The following is a 22,833-nucleotide window of genomic DNA, read 5'->3' on the forward strand; positions in this document are numbered from 1 at the left end:
TTGCTTCTTCTCTTCTCACTTTCTCTCTTTCATAAGTGGCTCTCTGCCCTCTCACATCAGTTTTCTGGGCAGCAAAAGGTACATCATCAGTAACACTAATAGTCGTGGGTCAAAATTTGGATCAGTATTGGGTTAACTTTATGCAATATGGGAAGAAAATCCCCCAGACAATGGATTGTTTTGACTCATCGTGTTATTGGGTTATGTTATGGTTGTAAACTGCAGTCAAGCTCTTTGTAAACTTACATGTCATTATTTGTTACTGATTGCTAATTACAGTATATGTTTGAATGTCACATGCACATCATTTTGTACAACCAACAGTACATTTGTCACAGTTTTAAGGTTATTTTGTCTAACGCAGAATAACCACATTTTTAATTTGGGTAAATAGGCCATCAGTAAATTAGACAATTATACCAGCACTGGATTAAAACAACCCATTAATTGTGATTATTTAGTGTGTAGCTATGTGTGTGTAGAGCATCTACTCATGTCTTGCTGAGGTGTCAGAGTGAGAAACTCTTAAAGGCTTAAAACATAATTCTACTTTAGGCTAAATACTGTGATTTAGACCGGTGGTTTCCATCATTTTGGACTTTTTGACCCACTACTTACGACTCATCAGAGAGGGAGTATTTTTTTGTGGACCAATTCAGTTGAAAAAGACATTTGGGAAGGCATACATGTTTTTCTCCTCTTTCCTAACCTTTCAATTATCTTTCACCCCTAAGATTCATCAGCCCAAATGAATCAAACAGCAAAGCATGCTTGACAGAAAATGAAAGGTTACATGGGAAATGTGGTCTTCTTTTAGGGAAATACTGATGCTAACAACACTTTGATGGTGTGATGCTGCTATTACCAAGGTTTCATTAATTTGCTGTGATAACATCAAGTTATTAAAACTACAACCTGTTAGGGTTGTTCATTTTACTGAATGAGGATGAGGGTTGTAAAACATATGTTAAGTGCTAAAAGAGAGTAAATATTCTACTTGGATATTGGACACAAACACAACTCCAAATGAATAATAATGTTGCTACGTCATTTGTTTTCTCTTTTAGCTCAGTCTGTGTCACATAAGTAACACGACTTTAAAGACCCAAGGTAAGTTGACATTTTAGAGCTAAAAACACCCATACATTTAAGGTTTAAATACATCAGAGAAATGATCCGACGCTCTCCAGAAACATCCAACCTCCTCGATCCGTCTCTCCCTCCTGGGTGGGCCAGGCCACTAGACCCCCTCTACCCTCTAATAAACTCAGGGCAGTAAACAGTCAATTTAGGCATCCCTCCAGCAGTGTGTGAAGTCAGTAGTTGACTGTCTCACCATCACTGTGACACAAACAGTGTCAGTTGAACATCTCTGGGCTGAAAGCAGCACGCACAATACACACTCGGAGGCAGACACAAGGTCAAGGTCCCAGCCAAAGGTGTTGAGGTTGCTTTTAAAGTAAAACATTATCTGTTGCATTCACGCATATATGGGGAAGTTATTGTAAAATCCACAGAAAATGAGGTTAGTTTCAGTAACTGTTTAATTATCTGTGGCAGTCGGGAACCATTAAAGCACTGTTTAGGTGTTATGAAAGTGTCTGACAGTCTCAGTAAAATTATTTTAAGTAAGCACCTTCTCTATGTTTTAATAATCCCATTAATGGAATTTGATTATGTTAGCAATTTGTCTTATATTTGTGTAATCTCACTGAAAATAGCGTCTGTTATATCTAAAACATCCTGGCACATTCTAAATGAACAGCTGCTGTTCAATATTTCATGTACTTCATTTGTCATTTTTTCAGTTTCCAATTGTGCTTATCTGGCCTAATGAGTTTGCTGATATTACGGTACACAGGGGCGATTCTAGGATCTGACCTTTAGGGGGGCTCAGCCCCTAATGAAAATGTGACACGGATATACAGTAGTGCCTTGCAAAAGTGTTAAACCCTCCCAAAGGCGGGAGTCTGGCACAACCACCTCCGATTGGCCAAAACTACGTTTCTGTCGTTTTCTAAAAAGGGTCTAATATCGCCCATGACGGTACATCAGGTTTTCAAAGCTACAGCTTGGTATTCTATTGAAGGGAGTGTGTGTAATGTGTTATGTATTGTAGTGTAATGAGTTTAACAATGTTGCTGAATCTTGAGTTTACTGATAGCTATATGATAACCGGTGGTGCGGTGGTTAGCACTGTCGCCTCACAGCAAGAAGGTTGTGGGTTCGTACCCTGGTTGGCCCGGCCTTTCTGTGTGGAGTTTGCATGTTCTCCCCGTGTCTGTGTGGGTTCTCTCCGGGTACTCCGGCTTCCTCCCGCCGACCAAAGACATGCGGGCTAGGTTTATTGGTGTCCCTAAATTGTCCGTAGGTGTGCATGTGTGAGTGAGTGGTTGTTCGTCTATGTGTGGCCCTGCGATGGACTGGCGACCTGTCCGGGGTGTACCCCGCCTTTCGCCCGACGTATGCTGGGATTGGCTCCAGCCCCCCCACAACCCTGTGCGCGGGATAAGTGGTTGACGATGGATGGATGGATATATGATAACCTTATAAAAAATCATCACCTCAAGCAGTAACATCTCACAAATGGGTTCCTGTCACACGTGCTGTCCACTTACTTTATTTCTGTTTTTTGTGTAACTATGTCCATATCGGTCATCATAGAATAAAAAGAAGTCAAAAAGTCCGAAAATATGCGTACAAAAAGCATTTAATTTTGTATTGTTCACTGCATTTGTGTTGGTGCAGGGAGGATTCATTGAACCACTTTTAGTTTTGAAAGTCTGCCACTTGAATGAATGAACAAAAGTTCTTCAGGAAGACAAACTCCTGACCTGAGGGATTCCAAAGATACTTACAGCCTGTCTCGCTTGATTAGATTAACCTACTGTGTATTGTCAATAGGAACGACAAAAACTTGGCTTGTTTGCTTTGACTGCGTTTTTGTTGTTGTTGTTGTAGATCATTTCCTTTGACTGGACGGTCCAGTAGGAATATTTGAGCTTTATTTGGATGGAGCTTCTGTTGTTTCTTTAGGATTATATGAAATATGATTTTCTTTTTACTGATCAGGCCTGCAGTATATTATGCCAAATGCATGTGTAACTGTTGATCTATACTCCTTTCATTTTGCCCGTCAAAGACACCATCAAACCACAGTTTGAAGTTTCACAAAAAGAGATTTCACAAAGGTTGAAGCATTCGAATGGCAGATGGAAGACAGCAACACAAGTATTGAGATCTAAGAGTGAAGCCGAGCGAAACCCCCCAGCCTTCGTCAAAAGTAGTTCTGACATTCATTTATTTTAAATTTAAGCAGTAAAAAGTATAAAGCTGTACTGCACCTCTCATAAATGTTTTGGGTAACGTTTAAAAGCCTTATTTTTCCTTCTTTGGGTAAATTCTGTGTAAAAGAGAATATCAATAAGATTTCTGTCTTTCTCATTCCTGTTTTATGAAAAGTAAACAAACCTTCAAATTATAGCAAGCCTTTAATTAAGGAGACGATCAAACAATTAAAAGCTCGTTAATTACAGACCTCACAACCATCTCCGCCAACATGAATATTGAGGTCCTAATTAATATTTGTGGGGCTGTTTTGTTCTTGGAAGACATTGGTGTTAATTAGGCAAAAACAAGTCAAATTAACATTTCCGTAATGAAGAAACATACCTTCATGTTCCTATTTCTCTCTGTCTGAACACGCTCTGATACAAATTTGGCGTCTCAAAGCTTTCTGAAGCATGTTGATGATGAGTTTTATCAAACAGAAGCGAGTTTTGTGTCATGGATTTTTTTCTTACCGAAGCACAACTGCTTGAGGTGTGTGTTTCTTGATTTCTTGATTCTTGTCTCTTTTGAAAAGACGTGTTTACTGTTGTGTGAAAAGTTTTTCACCACCTATAGCTTTGCCACCTATAGATGCAAGAGATCTTAGATAGCCCATAAGGTCAGATTTTACACATTTACATCTCCTCAGCTAAAAATTAAGTTTCAAGCAAATCTTTTTAGATAGATGTGAGGTTTGAAACCACTTTTCCAGTAAATATGAAGCTACAGCCAGCAGTCAGTTAGCTTAGCTTACCACAAAGACGGGAAGCAGGAGGACATAGCTAGCTTATATCTCTTTTGTTTAATCTTACAAAAACAGAAGTGTAAAAATGTTTTTTTTGCTATTTTACAGGAGGTTATGTGCCAGGCTATTTACTGGCCACAACTAGTAACTGGATTCTCAACTTGTTGCTGTTCAGAAATAGAAATAGTTCTTAACTTAACCTTTATAAAATGGCTAATTGTCATACACTTTGGTTTTCATACGGATTAAACAAAAAACATATAGCGTGTCGATTAGTGAGTTTTAGAGGCACTGATTTTGTTACTTTTGGACAGAGTCAGGCTAGCTGTTTCCCCATTTCCAGTCTTTATGCTATAAGCTAAGCTAACAGGCTGCTGGTTGTCGCTTTATCATATTTAACAGACAGATATTAAAGTTGTATCAATCTTTTCCTAAGACTTTCCCAAAATGTCAAACTAATCCTTTAACCTTTATAATCATCATCTCCAGTATCATCCTCACCTCGGTCATCAGTCGCCCCCTCCTCCTCCTCATTAGACTCACACAGACACAAGCACACAAAGACACACACACACACTCACCACCAGCACTTAACCAGCCTCCAGCCCGGCCCACCAGCTTTTGCAACAAGGTTCTCCTTTTAACTGTCCCTTTCAGCACGGGACAATCGGACACCTCCCATCGCCTCCTTTCAGGCTGCAGCTCCAGCCTCACCCCCCTCTCCTCCCCATACTGCTCCCTGTGTCATTTTGTGTCCGCTTCGCCCCCTCGCAATGGGTGCATATGACCAGAAAATGAAGCAGGGGTCTCTGCAAGCGGAGAATGAAAGCGAGTATGTTTGTGTGCGTTTGAGAGAAAGGGAGAGAGATTAACATGTAGGATTTAGGATGGTGTGATGGGGTTAGGTTGTGTGAGTGAGGTTACTAAAGAGAGAAAAGTTTGACTCAGGTCTGGCTAGTGTATATGCGTGTTTGTGTGTGTGTGTGTGTGTGTGTGTGTGTGTGTGTGTGAATCACAATCTTAACAAGATCATCACACACACAGGATTGTAACCATGCGCATTCCCAAATACAATACACTCATATAATACAAACAAACACACAAGCTACCCAGCACCCTAATGAGCTCCAACTTTAACAGTGGAAACATTTACGTGATGTATACGTTAATGCATAAATAAAAAAATGGCCTTTACTTAAGTAAAATATAATTTTGAATGCATGACTTTTACTTGTAAGAGAGTAGTTCTACACTGTAATATTGCTACTTTTACCTAAATAAAAGATATGAATACCTCTTCCACCTCTTCAAAACACACACACACACACACACACACACACACACCATTAGACTAGTATTGCAGCCCACAGGGTGTAAGGGCTGGTTACTGTAGAGAGATTATCACATCATTAACTGCTAATGAAAAACCAATTCAGGCAGCTCTCCTCCTGCGCTCTCAGCTCGTGCTCTGAGATTTTCTCACCGTTCATTTGCTTTCATTTCTCAGGTTGACAAGAAGGCGCTCTATGTATGTTTTAATTACAAACATAGATTAATTTCTATTCTATCTATAATTTTATCATCTTGAGTGTCCATACTTAGTTTTGTGATTTGTGCTATTGGGCTATAGCTATATGGTACCAGGGAAAGCATAGGCCTGTAGGCCTGTGCTTTCCCTGGTACCATCCCAGCAAGTGTCATGCTTTCTTGAATCAGTTTTTCAGTGGTTGACCTTGTGTTTTGAAACGTTCAAATGTCAGCATTTCTCTGACTCAAGGCAGATTAATGAATCACCAGCAGGCCTTGTGGTAGTTACTGTTAACTACGATTGTTCATCGTCGCTGCTCCTCAAAGCTGAAACCAGATCTCCTTTTCTGGGGCCTGGAAGATGAATCATTGATGAAATCAATCGTCTGCATATTTTAATGCCATAAGAGAAACTTTATGGCACGAGAGGAAAAGAGACAGAGAAACAACTTAATCAAACACATCATCTGTCCTGTGACGCTTTGCCTTGTGACACCAGTTTGCTCCTGTGTACAGCAGTTTTATATTTATGTGGCTGCTCACGCACACTTTTCTGTACGTGTTTGAAGGCACGTGTGGCATGTGTATGTGTGTTTTGACTGCATGCAGCAATAATAAAAACCACACCAGCACAGGCCACATTTTTCAAGTTTGTTTGACGCATTTAAAATGCTAATAACCAGTTTATTATGTGCTACATCAAATGCAAATGCTCTGTTTTACTGCCGTGAAGTTGGGCTGACTTTAGCATTTGCATATCTTATGTCTGTCTCCTTAGCATGCATTGAGGAACTGGATAGTGGGCAGACTCCCAATAAATAACATTAACAGCACATTAGATAAACAAGCTCCAATGATGCTGCTATTAGGGAATGCAGAGCCATAGCCCGCTTAAATGAAGGTGTTTGACACAGCAGCATATGGTGTGCAAATTCCCCCAAATCAACCTAATGCCAACGTTATCTGGAAATGTCAGGGAGAGCAGACGGATTGAAAAAACATTGCTTTATCGGCAGACACTTTACGATGTTGAGAAAATGCTGCGGAGGAATTTGCCTCTTTAAGACCAACTGGCGGCTGTGTGTGTGTGTGTGTGTGTATGTGTGTGTGTGTGTGTGTGTGTGTGTGTGTGTGTGTGTATGTGTGTAAATAAGAAAGACAGCAGTTAGGAAACTCTAATTGTAAATGAGAAACTTTGACTGGTTTAATGTAGTGTTCACTTTAAGTCTTAACTACCTTCAGGCTCCATTCAGAAACCCACTACGATGTGAAGTAAACATTCCATAAAGAAAGTTCATATATTCTCATTAAACATCGCTGATTATAAAAGCAGCAATTCATTATGAATATGAGATGGGACATGATGACACTTTGAGATGGTTGGTTTTTTACAGTGTGTGTGATGTGGCATGTTGACAGGTGTTCTCTGAGGAAGTGTGTTAAAGAAAGTTGGCTTTACATCACTACTACAACTTACTCAGATATTAGAAGCATTAAACTAGACCACACTAGGCAGTAAATGTTTATTTCATTAGAGGGTTATTTTACTTCATCATAGCAAAATAGGTGTTTTATAATGGTTTTTTTTCGGCCCCCCCCCCCACCCCCCCGCCCCCCCCCCCCCCCCCTCCCCTCCCTTTTTTTTTTTTTTTTTTTTCCCCCCCCCTGTTTGTTTTTTTTTTTTTTTTTTTTTTTTTTTCTTCCAAGCAAATCAGTGCACAAGAAGAGAAATGGTAGTAAGGAAAGATAATAAAATAATTTGTTCTTTCAATATCGGGTTGTGCTAGCTGGCTAACTAGCATCTTGAATCCATCCTGTAGGTCTTCCGGTTTCCCTTTTTGAATGACGAATATAGACTACAGCCACCTGCTGGTACGGAGAGTTATTTACGTGCTAAATGGCCATTGGCTGTAGTCTGCAGTGTGTTCAAGTGCAACTTTTTGGACGCATAGTTGGCCTTGGTCGGTGCTATTTTTTTATGTTGGTTATATGTGTCTGAGCTTTTAGCCACCAAATTCAGCTCAATGAATTTGCTTTTTCTGGTGCACCCTCCCATGGCTTGGCATACATTGACTGATAATACAGGGTGACAGATTTTGTTATGGTATAGATATTTTAAACTGAGAATGTGGCATGGGACGGCGGATCAATACCTAAAGCATTTACTCTACTGACACTAAGACTTGTTTTGAGTATATATTATAGCGTCAGTACCAAAATGGACCAGTTTAACATTATACCAAGTTCTTGGCACATGACAAACTCTTTTTAGTGCATACATTCTTTGTTTCTCTGCTGCTGTTGTGGTACATTAAGAGAACACGTACAACAAACATTTATTATTTTGCTTTACAAATGTTCTTGTGTTTTAACACGCATGTGATTATTAAGTCATTAACAGTATAAAATAAAGTAAAAATAAATTATGTTAATTGTAATGAAAAGCAGAAGTAGAATATTAATGATGCATTCACCTCATAAATCGTGAAGACACTTTTCTCCCCCCTATTGATATTAAAGATTCTGGACCTCTCCTACCTGGTGTCGGATTGGAACTAATTTAATCTCCAACCTAATTCACAGGTCATCGCTCAACGTGCAACATTGAGATGTAGTTACACTTTCAATTGCATTTAGGTTTAATGCCATCCTAGATGATTTTGACTAACATGCTGCATGCTTAAGTGCTATAGCATGAGCAGTGATGCTTCTGTCAGCAATCCTCTAGTCTGTTTAGGATTAAAGGCCACAAAACTCCAAGTGTGTTTTTCGAGAGACCATTTGCTTCAGTGAATTGAAGTGGGTTTTCATATAGAAATGATGAAAATTCAGCAATGTAAATAAGTGTTGCTCATCTGTAGATTAACTTTTGTTGTTTTCTCAATAGTAGAAAATTGGCTTAACATGAGCTGATGGCCTGGTGAAAAGTACAAATTTTGGTCAGAAACAAAATCCTGTAAAATATCAGAATCTGGTAAATTGCAAAGTAGGTTTTCTTGGATTTTATTTGGTATTTTGGTGCATAATGGTCACAATAAATAGGAAAAAAAACATGTAATGTCCAAAACTGTGAGAATGTGGCCAGTAGATCGTTCTTTGCAGCATTTCTTTGGCTTTGAACCTCGAATCAAAGCATTATATATCAAAGACATACACAACTTAAGCACAGCTTTTGGTCACACACCTATGTTTGCATAGAAGTACCCTGACAGTTGGATGGAAACAATCTTATTTCCTCTCTTTTAAAATTTTGTGGTATAAATACGTAATTATAACTGTGTTAGGATAGTCTCTCTTTAACCCAACATACTCCTCTCCCTTCTCTCCAGACCTCTCTTCTTTGTTAAAAGGCCACTTGTGATGAGATGCTAGCATTCTCTTGTTCCTCCATTTGTGCTCACTGTAAACCCGCGCACTCCAGATAAGTATCAGCTACATACCACAAACAAATGCTGAAGTGTAGATGCTAATGCTTTTTCTTTTTGTCATTCTCTCCTTCCAGCCTGCCCAATAATCTCTCTCTCCTCTCTGTCCTCCTCCTCTCTCCCTGCTCCTAATCCGCTTCACAGCCGTGAAAACTCTCCATGAGAGAGAGATGACCCGTTCTAATGAGTGGAGGCAACCACCCACACACACAGCCGCGGAGGGTCCAGCCGACACACACACACACACACACACACACACACACACACACACACACACACACACACACACACACACACACACACACACACACACACACACACACACACACCAGACCTCGCTAAACTTGCATGGCTTAGTCTAGATTGTATGAATAAAATGCATCAATCCGGGAACACGCTACATGATTCAAACCCCCATTATAACCCGTTTTAAGGTTGTGGAGAATCTGCCCAGCTTTGTCAGCACGGATAGTCAAAACACTTGAAAACACTGAAACATGCCATACGTTTTGCTGTTTTTCTCAGATTTACATTAAACAAACTGAATGTCTTTAAATTTTAGACAGAAAACAAGAAACTTAAAGAAATGTTTCATTATTTTCTGACATTTTACAGAAAATGTTTCAGTGATTAACAACAACAACAACTGAGTTGATTGAACTTTTGAGTTGATTAACAACCGAAATATAAATGCATGGGTGTAAGTGTTTTTAATAGAAAAACACATCCACATGTGTGGCAATGGATAGAGTCTGCTTAATGCCGCAGCTATGCTTAAATATCCCCATGCAAGAACATTTAAACTTATCATGTTTCGGTGGCCTGCGGATAATTGAAGTCACACAGATCTCCAAAACATTGCAGTGTATCGGAGCAGCTGTTTCGGTGAGCTGAGTGTGTGCAGGTGTTGAGCTCTCATTGGGATAATTCAGCCATTTTCCTGCTGGTTCCTGTTCACTTGTTTATTAGACTGCTAAAGGACCATACAGCTGGTTCTGAATGTTGTTGGCCAGTTACGTACAGATTGCATATGTTTTACATCCCTGCTGACCATTTACAAAAGAATGCCACACATTTTAGGATTGGCTCTTCACTTAGTTGCGAGCTTCACCTTTAAACTATTAACAGTTTGACTTAAAACTCACTTAAAAAGGTGATCTATCACATTTGTTGCGTGTACAGCACGCTTCAACATCTCAGGTTGGAGAGTTGGCTGCTAAACAGAAAAATTTTTGATGAAAGTGATCGCTAAATTCATAGTATCCTTTTCTTTTTTTCTTTTCTTCACAGTGCCATATTTAGCATAAGGTAGATAACATTAGTACTCAAAGAAGCCCTTTTCAAAGTAGCCCTTTTCAGACAATTTAGACTAATCTGGTACAAGAAGATACATTTTTTCAACAATTTAAAATGAGATGATAAATGAGATGATACATTTACTTCAGTGATTTTAAGGTGGTACAAGTTGCAGTATTTAATCTCTCTCTATGCATGTTTAACTTGTGTTAACTTGACAGCATTCAGTTCTTCAGACTTGCTTATTCAGACTTGAGATATGTTAAAATGCCGTCAGATTAACGTAATATAATGCATGTCTGAAAGGGGCTAAATTGTAAAAACAAAATACCTCTATGTTGTGAATTAAGGTTGTGGTTTAATTGCTTATAAATTAAAGGTGCAATATGTAATATTGTGTGTAATACTGGCAGCTAGCGGTTAAAATAGTTACTGCACTACCAATTCAAAATACTGGAGAGTCGTTTCCCCCGCCCCCTCCTGCCCAGACTCGAAGTTCACGGAGGTTGCCAGGCTGAGACCGCAGCATTCACAACAATGTTGCTAGATGCTTTTCTCACATAGCCAGATATTACTTCACAGCACAGCAGAGTAGCTAACGTTAGATGCTAGTCTCACATGGCCAGACATGACTCCACAGCACAGCAGAGTAGCTAACGTTAGATGCTAGTCTCACATAGCCAGACATTACTCCACAGCACAACGTAGCTAACGTTAGATTCTGGCTATATTGACAGTCATAAAAGCCCGTGCTCATTCGGGGCTCTGTAACCAACTGACAGACACACTTTTTCGGTTTAAAATTACAGTATGAACCGCTAAAAACACAACAACCTCACCGTCCTCTCCACACGCCAGTCAGGCACACTTCCTCGGCTTAGAATTACAATACGAAACGCTAAATATACCACTACCTTGCCGACGGAACACACTTCATTGGCTTAGAATTACGGCAACAATCGCTGAACACACTGCAAACTCACAGTCCGATTTACAGCCCCCCTCTCGTAGTTTAAAATAACTCACCGTTGTCGGCTCCAGCCGCTGAAGAGGCTACATGCTGTAAACAGCCATGGGCTTGCCTGGTCCCCCGGTAACATTAGCAGTAAGCAGGGTTAGCAAGGCAGCGTTAGCCAGGACCAGTCGGGATCACTTTACTGTCTCAATTGTTTTTGCAAGTAACCAACTCCGGTACTCTAGCTATATAATTCAATGTGAGTACACAAATGTTGAAATGACAAAAATGCCCCTAGTAGCTGTGATAAATTAGCCTGAAGCTATGCTTACCGGTTCAGGAGGAAATAAGCCAATTCCTGCGTCCTTTGGGCTCTAAGCTGTCTCCATCTTTCAAATACATCTCCAATATTTACCAGGGGTTGTTACGTCTCTGGTCACGCAACTGTTAGAAAAATGCTGTTTTCTTTTTTTTAGGTCGGGTAGAATCTATCTCTGTTGATCCTGTTCGTTTTGTTTGCTGCTTTCATGGCTGTACAAGCGTTACAGCTGTAGCGTGCTGGGTTTACGTTTTTACAGGTATATCTGGCAACCCGGCCTGGCTGTCAACCGGCCGGCGTTGATAACAACACACAGATCAAAACATAAACATAAATTCGACACGGAATGTAAATTTCAAAAAGAAAAATACTGAAATTAGCATTGTTGTCAGAAAAGATAGTATTTCAGTTTAACATGTTTCCTTAATATCTGATGAGGCATTGGTGTCATTTTTGGATTTATTACAGTACAAATATTACATATTGGACCTTTAAGCTTTTCATATAAAAGAGAGAAATAATGTGCTGTTTTCTCATTAATAACTTATATAGGCTTGCTTTTTAATGGTATGGTCCTTTACAACCAAGCTTAAATTATAAAAGTCCCCCAAAAATACACAACAATTACTTTTTGTTGGACAAATATAGTAGGGAACATCTACCCTGGGATGCCCTGACACACACCCTGCAATCAACACACACACAATACCCCCGCCATTTAGCGACAGCTAGGCTAACCACATAGCCGCACTACAGTAGCTCCTCTGGTCGTGCTTCAACAGATGGCCCAATGGGTCCCTGGACAGGCCTGCAAGGTGGAGGGAGGAGGGGGGAATGTGGGAGGATGGGGAAGTTAAAGGGGGACAGAGGCAGGTTGCGGGGGATTGGCACCCTCTTAGGAGGACTGAGGGTGGTGCACGGTGTGTGAGGGAGGGAGGAGACATATGTCCACAACCCTGGCCCCTGCCAAGGGACTGTCTCTGCTGGTTGCCTGATGGCTGGCTTGCTGTCTCTCTCTCTCTCTCTCTCTTTTTTTTTTTTTTTTTTTCTCTCTTTTTCTTACACACACACACACACACACACACACACACACACACACACACACACACACACACACACACACACACACACACACACAGTCTGTGATGGGTGTGTTTTTCCTGCATTAGACTGTGTGAACAAATCCCTGTCGCCACAATGTGAGTTATAGATGTATACACACAGAATCTTATTTCCTTAAGCCTGGCAGATCGCTGCAGCACAGCTCCTCTCCCTCTCGATCTGCACCTAAAAGACCCAAGCGCCCAGTCAATGAGGTGACCATGACACTGCCTGAGTCAAAGCAGAGGGATGGAGAGAGACAGAGACAGAGAGAGAGAGAGAGAGAGAGAGAGAGAGAGAGAGAGAGATGCAAGAAGAGAGGGGAGAGAGGAGAGGGAGGGGATGAGGGAGGGACACATTAACAAGCTATAATCTCAACTGCCTTATCCATAATGCATTGTGTGGGCCAATTTACATGGTGCTGGTCCCTCTGGGAGAAAGGAGATCATCCATCACATTACTTTATTAGGTCCCTCACACTCTCTCACAGATGCACACATACACTATTATTTGTCCCTGCCTGTCCTTCTCTCTCTCCCTCTGTTTTGTGGGCATGTTTTGTCATGGTTGTTGTTTCAAACTGCTGCTGCCTCTATAAAACAACTCCACACCGTGTCGTGATGTGCAGAGACTGTGACAAGCGGGGGGCGATTTTTCTTAAAAAATACAGTTTCTTTTAATACTTACGACAGCCTCTGATTTCAGGGTGAGTCATGAAGTCGGAGAATTTAAGTTAAGTGTGGGAAATCTGATGCCAAGCTTTGTTTTTTGAAGCGAAACTTTCTTTGTGTTTAAATAAATGAATCTCTCAAATAAACCCACAAAAGTACCATTAATCCCCTGTTTGTTTATCCTTAGATTTAAAACAAACTATTTAAATACATTCAAACATTTTGGGACAGCAGCGTATTTATGATTGTCTCCATGAATTTTGGTAAACTTTTTCCTTACAACTGGCTAAAAGTATAGACCCACTGTGTATTTAAATATGGTCTTATTTCAGACGAGTAATATCAGGACAGAGCACACTAGCAAGATAGGAAATAAATCCTTCTTTTCCTTGTGGTTTTTTGAGATTTGTGATTTTATTCAGTTCAAATGTATCCTAAAACTTAATCAACAATACTGGCAAGCAAACACTCAAGATATACTGTAGGCTACATTAAATTGCATATTTTAAACAACCGAATTAAACTGCACTTTTAAAGGACTCCAGTTAAAGATCACTGTCTGAATAATTTAGATACACACATCAATATCAGTAAATTCTAGTTCAAAATCTGTAATTTTATTGCATTTATTAAATAGAAAGACATTTTGATTGTCTATCTTGTTGTACACATCCACTATTTGAAACCATCACTTTATGTTTCTTATGCTATTAATAATTACACAAAATGAACCATTAATTTTGTTTTTATTGAGCTCATGGCATATTCACAGGCCTATCTATTATAATCGTTAAGTTGGGTGGTCATGTAACTTATGGTACAAGTTATGGTAAAATTACTATAGGTAAGAAACTAAATTTAGGCTTAAGAAGTTTGAGGGCGGAAATTATTTCCTGTTATTTCTGAAGTCAGTCCAGATGTTACGGATACATACATGCAATAACATCCATAAAACCGCCCTGAGTTCAATTTGCATGTGATGTGCGTGTGTTGTGTTTTGTCTAATGACTGGATCTACTAAGTCGTCTCACACACACACACACACACACACACACACACACACACACACACACACACACACACACACACACACACACACACACACAGCAGATCCATCATCCTCCGTAGTCACCCTGAGAATAAAAAGAGCTGTAATTGCAATCATATATGTGGAGCTTCAGCATTGCGCGCCATACCGTACCATTAGTATCACAAATAAGTAATAATTTGCTAATGACAACATTATGTTGAGTCAGTTTAGGGGCAATTAAAGTGAGTGATATTTACATATGCCCAATGAATCACCCAGCGTGGCAGTTCGGGCGGTCTCTAATGAATATTCATCCAGGCATTTCTCCCCTACGCGCTGCAGTTTATAAACTGAATTATGGCTGATTTGCCCTTTTAAAAAATGAACATGGGCGCATCTCCCACAAGGAGGCGGCGAACAATAACGTCTGATTATAAAAATGTTTTACTGCTAAACTGCCGGTGAGGAGACGGCGGCAGCGTGGTTAAAGACTCACTTAGAGGGGTGCAGAGAAGGGAAAGCCACCTAAAATCAATCCGATTTAGTCTCGGCCTGTCCACCTTTTTAGACTGACATAAATATTAACAGTGTGCATTCAGAGTGCTCAATGCATCATGAGTATCAGACTGAACATATAATTGATTTGTTTTTACAGGCGGTAGCCTAGTTTGTCTTCAGATTATCCCAAGAGGAGGTCACGGTTCACACCAACCAGTCTTGATTTCCATAAGGAGACGGCCGGACTCCCTCAGCACCACCGCCGGTGATTTCCCCGGTAATTGCCCCCGGTGTGTGTCGGGTATGTGCTGACCTCTCAGGTGCAGGATCAACAGGCGACATCAGTTTGCATTCACAAGGCGCTAGATGGGCCTCACGTTTATCATGCAAATAAGCGGCTCTCTAGCAGGTGTCAGCACACACACACACACACACGCACGCACGCACACACGCACGCGCACGCACGCACACACGTATGCTGTGTCTTTAAACAGAATTGCAATCAGTGTCAAATGTAACCATATAGGCACACATGGCGTTAACCTGACAAATGCAGCTGTACCTCACAATGATCAGTGTAAGTGATGTCAAATAAAACAAAATAAATATCCGAAAGCAACCACAACAAAAACCTCTAAAATATGACTTTAGGTTGATTTCCCTCCACTACTGACTTATGCAAAGCATAGCCTACCTCAAACAATGAATCGTTCAAGATACGGTTTATATGTCTACAATACTGGACTTGCTGCTGTATCATCATGAAGCCTATTCCTATGTACAAATATAGAGTATATTTTTCGCCACGGTCCTTTTTAAATTCACACTTTGGGACTCTTGTTGGTAATTTACTGTAATTTAGCCAAATTAAGTTTTGGACAATATCAGTTATGGTGGTAAATTCACAAGCCATGAATGATGAGTAAATAATTTATTTCTGTTGTTTGTTGACATTGGTAAATTGATATTTTGTAAACAAATAAATATCATGCCATGCTAGTTTAACTCTTCACAATTTAGCCTACCTCAACAAATAACATTCCTCACAAGGTTTTAAAGTGCTTTTAAGTGTTGTAGACTTTAAAAACTGTCAGTACGCTCAGTCCTTCCACAACACTTCAGTAGGCTTCTTCCTCCTTGACTCAAGCGTATCTGCTGCCATCTTGTGGTTTAATTCCGGAAGCAAACATGAATTTCACATTTAACGATGATTCATTGATCCCAGAGGAGAAAGTCTCTGCTTGCTTTCACACAGGGACCAGAGGTCAGAGGTCAGGGTCATCTGTAGAAATGCTAAAGTAGAGCTGCGCTGAAATCCAAATTATCTCAATGTCCTCCCTCTAGTGATGACATTTTGGCCTACAAGAAAACCCTTTTGTTTTTCACAACATCTGATAGTCAGCAGCTTTATATTCAGTGTGAATTCAGCAACTGGATCAGAGCTTCTGTGGAATGCACTATATGGTTGTAAGCTCACATTTTCTGTCCTTGTAGTAGAGAGGAAAAACTAAGTTAGTATAAATGCTCAACTAAAGCCATCCAACCACCACTGTCATTTCATTTTGCGAATAAGGATAAACAACATTTAGAAACAAAGGACACGTTAGCTGGAAGGGGTTGGCAGGCTATTCTGGTCCCTCAGAGGGTCTCTCATTAGTTGATCTATTTTCTTCTAATATGCTGATAAACAGCTGAGCAGCTATTAGACAAGAAAAATATAATTTAGTTTTGCGTTTGTGCAAAAATGTGTGTTTTCTTTGGAGTTATCCAGTTATCCAGGTAAATCAGAGCCATAGGCAACTAGAAAGACTCCAGATTCCTAAACGTATTTATCTCTGGTGAGCAAGAAAGTGATTGTTTGCAGGACCTCAACACTGGATCATCTTCTTCCCGTTGTTCTCTCCTGCACGCCTCAAAAAGTAACCTGGTATCAGTACACAAAGCTGACATATATGACAGATGTCTCTGGTAATTTTGGCAGGTGGAGGTCAGGGAAAGGCAACATGCCTTCATCGTCTATGTGTGTTTGAACTGTGTAGGCTTTGACTACTGCTCCCCACTCCAGCACAGAGCTGTGGATGATTCCCAGTCTGGCCTGTTCGTGAAACGCTGCTCCCAGCTCCCTGCCCAGGAAGATGTCTTGGATCTGGGGTGAAGACAAAGCCAAGGAATCTCTCTTCAATACATTCCTGTTGAAGGTATTTGTGCCAAGGTGAGCACCATTATCCCTGTCTGGGTCACTGTTTGAGTCTGTGTTCTTGGCTCTGTTTGCATCTGGACAGTTGTGAACCGGCTTCTGCGCCAAGTTCACCACCGTCAGCCTCTCCAGGTGCTGCACAGCAAAATGTCCCTCCAGGGAAGAAGATGATGTTTTTCTAGATCCTCCAGGGCCACAGTGGATCAGGGTGAGGTGCCTCACCTCCGAGTTGTTGAGGAGACGTGCCGTGTTTAACGGCGACGTGAACCAAACAGTTAAACGCCTCATGCGGAAAACGGGAGACGAGTGCGACTGGGGGCGGTGCAGCATGGAAAGCTGGATGTCCTTGCATCTGCAGTCTGTAAGTGATGAGACGCTGCATGGTTGCGGGTCCTGGCTGCAGGAGTAGTAGAAAAAGCTGTTGTGGGTCACATAAGCCAGACGCAGGTCAGAGCGCTGCAGTGCCACCGACACACACAGCAGCACACAGACGAGAGGGGTGGGAGGGCTGAAGGCAGGCATCACTGCTGGGGGAGAGTCTCAGGCAGCATATTGATTGGTGTTCATGTGTGGACGTGTGGGTGTTTAGGTACACATACAGTACATGAGCCTAAACAAATGAGAACACACAGAATCAATGTCAGAAAAAAGTGAAGATAAGAAAGAAAAACAAACATACACTCCTACCCTAACCCCTAAGCTCAGGGATACCTACTAACTTTCATCACACTGCATATTAAGTGTGTAAACTAAAGGAAACCAGTGGTGGAAGAAGTATTCAGACTCTTTACCTAAATATATATCTTTTCACTGCTCTTTGTTGCATTCCAGGTGTGACTTTATGTTGTAATTGTATCTTTCGGTAACACATGTGTCTGCTTATTTTTCTGCAGTTAATGATTTACCACAACTTCTGACTAACCCCAGGGAGCGGGTGTGAACTTGTTCCATTTTTCTGCGGGTTGTTGTACATACAATACATAATAAAATCAACTTTACATTAGATAATATTCTTCACAATTTTTGTGTGGCAGAAGTCCAAATGTCGGTTAAATCTAGCATGACCGAGTGAAATGTTTATATGAAAATAAAATGCTTGGGTCGTGTAAATAAACCCTGCCCTCTTTCAGTGTAGGTCAACTTTCATAGATATTCTTGTTATTGGATATTGGAGTTAAATGCTCTGAGGTCGCTCCCCTGTGTGTCTCTCATCCATTAGATATTGTCTTACCAAGATGTAAAAAAAAAGGGGGATGTGGACATAAACTGACATCTGGTTTGGATTAGTACTTTGTCACACACACACACACACACACACACACACACACACACACACACACACACACACACACACACACACACACACACACACACACACACACACACACACACACACACAAAGTCTGTGATGGGTGTTTTTCCTGTACTACAGTTAGGGATACAATGTTTGGTACTGAGAGCCCACATCCAATTACACACACACACACACACACACACACACACACACACACACACACACACACACACACACACACACACACACACACACACACACACACACTTTAGGAAATTATAACTGTGGAGATTGCTTTGAAATTCCAGGGAAAACATTGTTTTTGAAATGTTGGTCTGGGTTGATTTCGTGGTTTGGCAATAATATTAGGACAGGAACTAAACTTTCTGCCTCATCTTAAAGCCAGGAAAAACTTGACCACTACATTCTTCTTTTGGCCTCATGTAACATTAAACAGAAAGTGAATTATCGTCTACAGTATATTTACAGTAACATCCAGTTTCCCCCATTTTATTTTGCCTCAAAGTTGGACAAATCCTCTTGTTTCACATGTCTGACAGGATCATATGTGTCTGGTTGTTTCAGCTGTTCACTGAAGCTCTATAATGTTTACACTTAGTGAAATATTAACAGTAAACCCAAAATGGCTGCATCATTTGATGAAATGGAAAAATTGTACATGGATTGTGCATAATTTATACACGCAATGTCTGATATATTTGGAAACTTTGAGATCTCCAATTTAAAACACAGTTTTGTGGGTTTGAACATGGTTTGGCTGCACAGCACGAATGACAGCGTCAGTTGTTCAGTGTCCAAAAAAAACGATACGTTTCTACCGAAGTGACAAAGCCCATAGCAGCCTTATAATTATGACGGGAGCAAAGGAGGAGGACCACAAGTCAACTTTGTTTTGAAAAGCATAGCCGTTCCTTGACCTTTAACCATACGTTTATTATTGCAACCATGTTGACAAAGGCCATAACAAAGTAGCCATTGTTAACCCAAACATAATCTTCGCCTAAACCTAACCAAACCTCAACCATATTGCCTCACACATCCCAAAACGGATTTATTTTTCAACACTGAAACATGTGTAGTTCTGGAGAGCATAGACAAACAACGTATTTTGTTGTTGGAAGACTTGTTATACAAGTTACAAGTTACTTAAAGCAATAGTTCAACTCATAACTTGTTTTGGGAAACACGCTTAGCCTATTTGCTTTCTTGCTGAGAGTTGGATGAGAAGAGTTATCAATCAGGTCTTTATGTAAAATAAGCTACCCAGGAGGCAATTAGCTTAGCTTAGCACAAGACTGTAAGCAAGGGGAAACAGCTGGCCTGGCTTTGCCCGAAGGTAACAAAATCGCCCTGCCCAGCACATCTGAAGCTCATTAATAACACGTGATATTTAATCTGTACAAAAACCACCAAAGTGTAAAGAAATGTAAAGAGGATTCAGGAAATGACTGTTACCAGCCAAGAAACAGTCCGGCACACGACACCCAATCGTAACTTTCTCCCCCTGTTTCCAGTGTTTATGCTAAGCTAACAGGCTGCTGCCTGTGGTATCGATCTTCTCATCATCTTGGCAAGAAAGCAAATAAGCATATTTCCCAAAATGTCAAGCTATTCCTAAAAAAACATCTCTGATTTCACAAAATCAGAGTACTTTAACCATGCTCCCCATTCAGTCAAGCTTTCCTGGGCTAATGCACTTATACTATAAATGCATTTATAAAACAGGTTTTCATAAGTTTGTTGACTCTGCTTATTAAATAAATCTATTAAAGATGGGTAAAAGACGATTTGTCTGTTGTAACTAATGCTGAGAGCAAAGGACAGACAGGTAGATGAGGAAGATGCTGACCAGCATTAAAACACCGTGAATGGCAACATGCAGTACAACAGCCCAGTCTTACTGTCACAATCAACTTGCTCAGCCAGCTTGGTAGAAAATGTATGAAGATGGAGATTCAATCATGTCACTGTTTGCTTTTCCCTAAAGCCCAAAATTATGAACTCCTTTACTTTCATGTCACAAGTACATTCTTTCTGTGTCCTGGCTGTAAAGGCTTTCCAGCCGCTAGATCTCTGAGCTATGAATCACTGACTTGGACCTAAAATGACTCAAACCTCAAACATTTGGCTAAAGAATTATTTTTGTAACTTCTATCTCATTTATTCTCAAAAGAAAACCTCTCGGAAGTTCACAGCAGGATGACAAGTGACATCCTACAGTCAATCCGCCAACATAAGCAGTTACAGTGTTTATCTGTGACTCATTTGGCAGTTTTCCATCAGAACAGATTAGCGAGAATGTATGTATGTATTACATAACACAGACACAGGAATGCACAAGCTATGTAATGTAATATGAGAATATGCAGCAAGGCTTGGCTTTCTGTTCCTTTTACGGACTAACACAAATATACATTTTTAACAGTTGTTAAATACAGTAAATGTACACAAATGCTAGTACACATATAGTAAGTTTCCCATATGTCTGGTGTGGCACTCACCTCAAGTTGCTTCTGAAGAGCTGATACGTAAATGCGTCAGTTTGAGGCTGGGATGGGAAGGAAAAATCACACATCCAGCTGACGTCAAGATGGGGGAAGTGTCCCACAGAGGAAGCTGTAACTCACATCATGTGCAAACTGACTGAACAGCCTCAAGTGCTGCAGACAAGCATAGGTTGTTTGTTCTTATTAGAACATACCTGAAAATATTTTTTGAAGGCCAGTTCTTGTCATACAGTAGCTTTCATGTGTATAACTGTTCTTCTCCTGTTCTTGTATCTGTTAAGACAAAGGTATGCCAATAGGTTTATTTCATTTTTATTTATTTATTTATTGTCAGAGGGTTGTTTAATTATAATCCCATGCAGCTATGTTCTTACAGCCAAAGGTATATCGGCATTTTTTAAATTGTATTTTAGAATCAAATGTTTAACTGTGTAGAATTTATTTTTTAATATATATTTATATATCGTAATGTTATTTTATATATCCTTGGAAAACTGGCAATCTCCCGGCAACCGGAAGTGCATACCAGCCAATCTTTGCTGCATTCAAGTGCTGTCAGGAATATCACCACCACTAGGTCTTAAAAAAGCACAGACTTTTAGATTAGAGAGTAGAGTAGCTGTATCCACAATTGATGTTAAAACCGATATGTGGTATGCTTCGTGTCTGTTTTTTATGCTATGTAGCTTATTCCAAGTACCCTATGAATCAAATTAAATTTACTCTCTTGTATCTGTATCTCAGAGATACAGCGATAAAGCCTACATTTGAGCTAATAAAGGGTGTACAATATTTCAAATGTTGGGCTAAGCTATTTGAGGGAATTATTTGTAACTCAAAACTAAAAGCAAAAAAAGAGAACAAATATAGCATGGCTTGTGTCCATGTGTCTCTTTATCGTGCAGTTAAATCATCTACGTACTGTATATGCCACTTTAGTTCTCGTATGAAACAAAGCTTAAATTTACGAGGTTTGGGAAAGGCAGCATTGAGGAATGGTCGCATCCGCCTTTGGATGTAGCTACGTTTCGCAAGCACATCGCCGCTAATTTTGGGAGGCGTTTGTAGTTACCCACAGCCCAACTTGTTGTTTCTTACCAACTTCCCAAATTAAACGGTAGATGAGTGCCATTTGATACAAACTTTGAAAGAAAGAAAACAACGGGCATTGGGTTTCCAGTTCAGTATGGATTTGGCTACATTTCATCCCGTTTTCCTTTTTCTCGGCGTGTTTCAAGCGGTGGTGGCCCACGGTAAGTTCACGTTACTAGCTTACACGAGCTAACTTACATTTGTGATTTGTAAAATCGTAATGTTATCTTAGCGCAACACCTTTGTGCCGCCGAATTAGTGATAATTTGTCTCTACTCATGAAGTGTAAAATCAATCTGAATGTCGGGTTGTATGCGGCATGTTGTATGACTGTTAGGTATGAAGGGGTGAGATGGGACGGACCGCTGGCCTCCCATGGAAACACTAAATCACTGAAAGCTAACAGCGCTTTGCCTGCTGTCAGGTCGTGGGGCTTTCCCCTATAGCTTATCAACACAAGAGACCATTCTTCTGTGTTTGCAAGCCATTTTAAGGTTAAAATAATGGCTACCTATAATTGGCTACCTTTACCAGTACAACTGGTATGAAGCTTGCTACCGTAACGTTACAGTGTGTCTGACCATAGAAAAGGTTCAATTTGAGAGACAAGGAGTTGTAAGTTGTTACATCTTAGCTGGAATGTCTCTTAAACCACTGTCTACTTTGTGAACATTTGACCACAGAAAACTCTTTAACATTCAGCATAATCATAAATGAACTGCCAAACATCATAAGACTCTTGTAAACTCGCATATGATTGCTTGAACAAACCTACTGATAAGGATGTCAGAGTGAATTTGCCTTTTTTATTTCCTCTTTGTACTT

At 40.3% G+C, this 22,833-nt stretch overlaps 2 protein-coding genes across 3 annotated transcripts in view; one reads left to right on the forward strand and one right to left on the reverse strand.

The window, feature by feature from the left end:
• Positions 1 to 15,813: 15,813 nt before the first annotated feature.
• si:ch73-52p7.1 (uncharacterized protein LOC100321084 homolog) lies at positions 15,814 to 20,990 on the reverse strand. The gene is made up of 2 exons (XM_039782954.1): positions 20,911 to 20,990; positions 15,814 to 17,704 (listed from the first exon to the last, which is right to left on the reverse strand). The coding sequence occupies exon 2, from the start codon at positions 17,614 to 17,616 to the stop codon at positions 16,828 to 16,830; it is 789 nt and encodes a 262-aa protein (XP_039638888.1). The 5' UTR covers positions 17,617 to 17,704; positions 20,911 to 20,990; the 3' UTR covers positions 15,814 to 16,827.
• Positions 20,991 to 21,907: 917 nt separating this feature from the next.
• Positions 21,908 to 22,833, forward strand: part of ifngr1l (interferon gamma receptor 1-like) — a 20,042-nt gene continuing 19,116 nt past the window's right edge. The window contains exon 1 of one of the 2 annotated variants that reach the window (XM_039783906.1): positions 21,908 to 22,169. In XM_039783906.1, coding sequence (XP_039639840.1) covers positions 22,103 to 22,169 — 67 coding nt within the window. In that variant the 5' untranslated portion in view covers positions 21,908 to 22,102. The remainder of the gene's footprint in view (positions 22,170 to 22,833) is intronic. The other variant, XM_039783905.1, reaches the window with a different exon arrangement.

Source organism: Perca fluviatilis, chromosome 19 (genome assembly GCF_010015445.1).
Source record: "Perca fluviatilis chromosome 19, GENO_Pfluv_1.0, whole genome shotgun sequence".
In the NCBI taxonomy this organism is placed as follows: Eukaryota; Metazoa; Chordata; class Actinopteri; order Perciformes; family Percidae; genus Perca; species Perca fluviatilis.